This window comes from Aptenodytes forsteri, unplaced genomic scaffold (genome assembly GCF_000699145.1).
Source record: "Aptenodytes forsteri isolate BGI_AS27 unplaced genomic scaffold, ASM69914v1 Scaffold1503, whole genome shotgun sequence".
Lineage (NCBI taxonomy): Eukaryota > Metazoa > Chordata > Aves > Sphenisciformes > Spheniscidae > Aptenodytes > Aptenodytes forsteri.
In genome coordinates this window covers 13,972-20,194 of record NW_008794610.1, presented here as the reverse complement: position 1 = coordinate 20,194, position 6,223 = coordinate 13,972, and the positions used below count along the sequence as shown (strand labels likewise).

Below are 6,223 nucleotides of genomic sequence, written 5' to 3'. Positions count from 1 at the left end.
TGGAATTGCCCTGTCGAGCTGAATCAACTGACGAACAAGCATCAGAACTTGATGACATTCTCAGCCAAATCAGAACTCAGATTTATCATTAAGTTTAACCAACAAAAAAGCCCTGGAATTGCCCTGTCGAGCTGAATCAACTGACGAACAAGCATCAGAACTTGATGACATTCTCAGCCAAATCAGAACTCAGATTTATCATTAAGTTTAACCAACAAAAAAGCCCTTCTCGACTGGAAATCTGAAAGGGCTTTACTCAACAAGGAGTTAAAACAGTATGACAGATTATCAACTAATTATGCAAGTCATTAAGACCGAAACAATTAACGACATTGACAAAGATACACTCGATTATGTGAGTGGCGATGACGATACAGGTTATCACATCATTGTCGATTTTGACATGAGCAAAGGCGAATCAAAGCGCGGTGAGTTATTGCTACACAGCTTTGATATTTACGGCATCACAATCAACGGCAAAAAGGCTGAATTAAGCAAATCCGAAGTAGAGAGCATCACGTATCACATCGAAAGCCAATTATGCGATTACTACAGCATGACGTTGGCAAGCGATTATGAAGTTTATACCGATGCCTACAGCTACTACGGCGTTAACCAATTTGATTTTGCGTAAGGGGTTAATGATGAAAAAGTATATACCACAAGGGCTGCTAACACTGGTGATGGATTTTGAGGATAAGGGCGATTATGCCCTACTTCAAAAGGTGCAAATCGGTATGGCTGAAGCTGTAGATTTTCCACTTACTGACGGTGGCGATGTTTTGAACTTCTGCGAATTACTAAGTGATTCAATCGGTGTGCCAGTTTACGCAAACGAGAAACACAGACAAGCGAAAAAACTGACACATTTTCAGTTATCTAACATTTTGGGGGTGGCATGAGTACATTGATTGAGAAGTTAGAACGAGAGTATCAAAAATGGTGTGAACTTGAGGACAAATCCGAGCTTTGTAGTGGTAAAGCTATAGATGCTAGGGGCAGGACACGCGGCTTACTTAGTGCTATCGAAGTGGCAAAGCAGTACAGCGATTGGATTGATATTTCAGTCGAGCCAACAAAACGCACTGTGTTTGACAGTGAAGCGGTTTTAGCGATTGATGTTAATGGCATACCTACAAATGTCACGTTAGCGGATGTTGTGATTAGCAATGAAACAAAACGCGAATGGACGGAATGCAAGGCTAAGTGGAATGGCGAATTTTGGGAAGCGGTTGAATATATGCAAAGCTGAAAAATTGGTTGCTTATAAGCATATCCCAAACCCCCCAAGCGAGGTGCAGCCATGAACCGCACCGAACTAGCCCTACTCATCTTTTACACAGCGTTACTTTTTGGCGTCATGTCGCTGGGCTTTAAGCTTGGCGATTATGACAACGACCCAGTTATTAGCCCAACCGATAAGCTAATCATGGAAATCAAAGGCGGTGGAAAGTGACAAACAAGCCTATTTCGTGGCAAGAACCGCTCAACGCTGAAGCTAAAAAGCAACTAAGCAAGCTATTTAGCGAAACTGAATTTAACAATATTTTTGAAGGGAAAGACCATGAGCAATCAAAACAATCAAGTAATGGCAACGAAAGATTTTTTCTCAAAACCGATAGTGCAACAAAAGCTCATAGAGCTACTGGGTAAAAATGCTCAAAGTTTTGCTACCAGCGTCCTACAAGTGGTTAATAGTAACGATATGCTCAAAAATGCAGACCCTCAAACTGTATTTAGTGCAGCTTGTATGGCAGCAACGCTTAATCTACCGATTAATAACAACCTAGGTTTTGCTTACATTGTGCCTTTTCGCAATAACAAAGCCAATCGCACAGAGGCGCAATTTCAGCTTGGCTATAAAGGTTTTATTCAACTCGCGCAACGTAGCGGTCAATTTAAGCGCATCAATGCTTGTGCTACTTACTCGGATGACACCGAGCAGACAGTTTATGAGCGTTTGACTAGCTTATTGCCAAAAAAGCCAACAGGTCAAATCACTGGTTATATCGCATATTTTCAGTTGCTCAATGGCTATGAAGCGCACCTTGCAATGAGTATTGAAGAACTAAATGCTCACTCTCAAAAGTACAGCCAAACCGCAAAAAAAGGCTTTGGAGTATGGAAAGATAACTTTGATGCCATGGCTCAAAAAACGGTTATCAAGTTACTACTAAGCAAACAGGCACCGTTATCCATTGATACGCCTTTGGCAACAGCCGTACAAGCAGACCAAGCCGTTATCCATGATGTAGATGGCGAGCAAGTTTTCATCTATGAAGACAACCAGCGACCACAGCAAGCTATCGAAATGAATTTAGATAATGACGAAAACCTACTTAATACCGTCATTTCGCAAATCCAAAACGGTACGCTTGATAAAGGCACTATTTTAAGCGGTCAAGGTGGCTATACGTTTAACGAAACCACACGGCAAAAACTGGTGGCGGCATGATTTACAAGGCACGCTGTAGCTCACTTAAAGAGCTAATGACTGGCAGAGCTAGAAAGGATGGCAGTATCGATTTTGGCGATACTGTCAAATCCATGGTAAAGCGGCAAGTGGTTAATGAATTGTTTGGTTATGCCAAACCAAAGGAAAACCAATACACTCAAAAAGGCTTGCTACTTGAAGGTGACGCTATTAAGGCAGTTGGATTGCTCACAGGCACTTTGCCAGTTAAAAACACAGAAAGACGCAATAACCCATGGATTCAAGGTGAATGCGATGTGCTTACCGATGAAGCCATACGAGATATCAAGTGTAGTTGGTCGCGTGATACTCACCCATGGTTTATAGAAGACGCACAAAACAAGGCTAAAGAATATGGTTATGACTGGCAAATGCAAGGCTATATGTGGCTTTGGGATAAACCAGTTGCCTACATTGACTTTATCTTACTACCCACCCCTTACGAGTGCTTAAAGCCATGGGATGATGAATTTGACCATATAGACATGGTGGAATCCATACCGCTACAACACAGAATTGTCACAGTAAAAATTGAGCGTGACATCAACGCTCAATTAGCAATCAAAAAACGCATTGCTGAAGCAGTGCCCTACTATGTAGATAGATACAACGAATTAGCCAAAAAACATAAGTTTATGTTGATTGGCGAAGGCGAATAACTTAATCAAAAGGAGTGCATCATGCGCGGAGTGAACAAAGTAATTATCGTTGGCAACACAGGCAATGACCCCGAAGTAAGCCAATTCCAAAATGGCGGTAGCGTGGCAACAATAGCAGTGGCGACTTCTGAAAAATACCAAAACAAGCAAACTGGCGAATGGGTGGAAAACACCGAATGGCACAGGGTAAAAGCGTTTGGTAAGTTAGCAGAAATTATCGCTCAATATGTGCGAAAAGGAACACCGATATACATCGAAGGTAAGCTAAAAACCGACAAGTACACAGACAAAAACGGCATTGAGCGTTACGCAACAAATATTATTGCAGACCAAATGCAAATGTTAGGCGGCAACCAAAAACGCACAGCAAATGGCGGCTATCAGCAACAGAACAAACAAAAAAAGCCCCAAACCAGCCCATACCACAGGCGGGCTATCAGCAGCAAAACAACCAACAACAGCCACAACCTAGCCCATACGCACAGGCGGCATTAAATACAGCGCAGAACGTGGTGCAAAATACGCCAGTCGGTCAAGCGATTAATCAGCAATTTGCCAACGGTCAATCAGTGCCGCCAGCGTATCAAAACAATCCACAGTTTGCACCACAAAACCCGAATCAGCAACAACCGAACTTTAACAACCAAATGCAAGGCGAGCCACAGCCTAGCGCAATCGATGATGATTGTCCTTTTTCCGCGCTCAACGGTCAATTAGCGCATTTGATTTAATCGATAAGGCGGCTTGCTTGCAGGTCGCTAAGGATAAAAGATGAAACTAGATAAAAACTACAAAGTACGCGTTACGCCAGAGCAGAGCCGACAAATTCAAAAGCTACTATTCGATTGTGGTTTTCAGTGGGCTATGACTGGTCAAACCATTCACTCTGACCGAGAAATTATTTTGATTGAGCCAGATAAGTTGCGATTATTAAATGGGGCAAAAAGTACGCTCAAATTTTACATTGAAATTTCTGCCGATGACCTAATCGCCCTACTCACCGACCTGTCGAAATCAGCAGAAACCCCACTACAAAACATTGAACTAACGCCTGAGTTTGAAGCGGTAGAGCCGACATTTAAGGTTGGGGATAAGGTTTATAAGTATGGCGAAACTGACGTAAAAACTGTTTTAGAAGTGTTTGAAGATGGGTATATGCGTATAAGCAACTATCCCTACAGGGTTAATCATGAAGTCATTTGCCATGCCACGCCCGAAAACCGCGCCATGCTGTCAAAACCTTATCCGCATATCGAGTTTGAGCAGCCGACTAAGCCGTTGAGTGGGGATACGCTTGTAAAAGCCATGCTCGCAAAAGGCATTAAGAATGTGCTTTGTTTATGGGGAAATGGCGACAAAATCATTATTGACCTTGAGTTATATAAGGGCGGTTTAATGAGTACAAATTGTAATATTGTTGGTGGACTGACGCCTATTGATTGGTACACAGGCGAGCCACTAACCGAGGCGGTGCTAGGTGAATAAACATACCGCAAAACGCATTCGCCAAAACAACCACCGACTTTACCACGAGTCGGTGAAGCGTGAAATAAAGTTTAAAGAGGCAGTCAAAGCGCTGCCTATGCCACCAATTAAAATGATTAAACGAGTGAGACGTAAGCCATGACCGAACAAGTTGAAATGTTTGAAAAGCCAGTCGAAAAAATTGAACTGTATTGCCCTAGCAATGGTTTTGAAGGCGATAGATTTATGAGCCAATTTTGCTATCAATGCTCAAAGGATAATCCGGCGGTACAAGATTATTGCCCCATTATCTTGCAAACAATGATGTGTGAAATTAATGACCCTGAATACCCTAACGATATACGATATATCGGTGAAAAGCCAGAATGTACCGCCTACCAGCCCCTACCTGATAAGGAATAAGGAATAGAGGTTGAAGGCGGTTATTTTATTATTTTTTATATTTTGCTTTTTAGAAGGAATAGAGGTTGAAGGCGGTTATTTCATTATTTTTGATGAAAGTAATTTCGCTTGGTTCCCAAAAGCAATTTTTGAGAGAGATTGTAAGGAGTTGACCCTATGACCCAACCATCAAACGTAACAATGCAGCCGAAACCGGACGCGGTTGAGCCTCTAACGATGATTGAGAAGTTGGAGCAAGAAGTAAAGCGGCTACTCGAACTCAAAGCGCAAGAAAAACCCCACAGCCTAGGGTATGTGTTTTTAGGTCATCACATTGCCGCGACTGTTAATGCGATTAACATCGTTAAGCAGCACCAATCATGGCGCAAAATGCCAAGCGACGAAAAGCCGCAGGATATGCAAGCGTATAACTTGTTGCTCAAAAACGACAGCGCTGAATACCCTACTCTTTATAGCGTGGGATTGTTTAGACAGTATGCAAGCGGTCATGTGTGGCTAAGTCTAGTTGAAGCTGAGAAATACATTGATGAATCAAAAATTTTAGCATGGCATCCGATGAATATGCCGAACAATGATTTTTTTGAGAGTCTAGAGCAACCACCAAGCGAGGTGCAAGATGACTGATATAACGATTACTGACGATGAATTTCAGCAATTTATCATTTACGCTGAACGCTACGCAATCGGGCGCATGACGTATGTACCAAGCGAAGTTAACCAAATCATCCGAAAGTATCTGCCGCGCATTTCTAGCAACACACTAGGCGTATTGATACAAGATATCGAGCTTGAAGCTGATAGAGATATGCTGGGTATGGACTTTGACAAAAAAATGTGGCTTGCCTTGCTAGATACTTTGAGAAATGAACGTGATAGACGAAAAGCGATTGATAGGGAGTGAATGATGATTAAACGAGTGAATATAAAACAGTTTGCAGAAATGATGGGTGTGTGTCGCAATACATTCAAAAAACGAATTATACCAATCGCACCGCCACCGATTGAGGTATTTGGGACGCGCATGGCATGGGACGAAGACGCAGCCAAAGAGTTTGTAGAACGCTATAAAAATGGTGAATACACACAATCAGCATAAACACACATTTTACACACGATTAAAACGCATTGATTAATTATTTATAATTATCAATATCTTAAATATTAATATCAGATCCTGCCATCTCCACCATCTTTGAAATAGCAC

At 42.0% G+C, this 6,223-nt stretch overlaps 2 protein-coding genes across 2 annotated transcripts; both read left to right on the top strand.

Annotated features, from left to right (window-relative positions):
• Window positions 1–1,588: 1,588 nt before the first annotated feature.
• On the top strand, window positions 1,589–2,455 carry LOC109279287 (uncharacterized protein YqaK-like). The gene has a single exon (XM_019470460.1). It carries the CDS (start codon window positions 1,589–1,591, stop codon window positions 2,453–2,455), a length of 867 nt encoding a protein of 288 aa, XP_019326005.1.
• A 698-nt stretch (window positions 2,456–3,153) lies between these two features.
• Window positions 3,154–3,627, top strand: LOC103893908 (single-stranded DNA-binding protein 1-like). The gene has a single exon (XM_009273206.1). It carries the CDS (start codon window positions 3,154–3,156, stop codon window positions 3,625–3,627), a length of 474 nt encoding a protein of 157 aa, XP_009271481.1.
• Window positions 3,628–6,223: the final 2,596 nt, after the last annotated feature.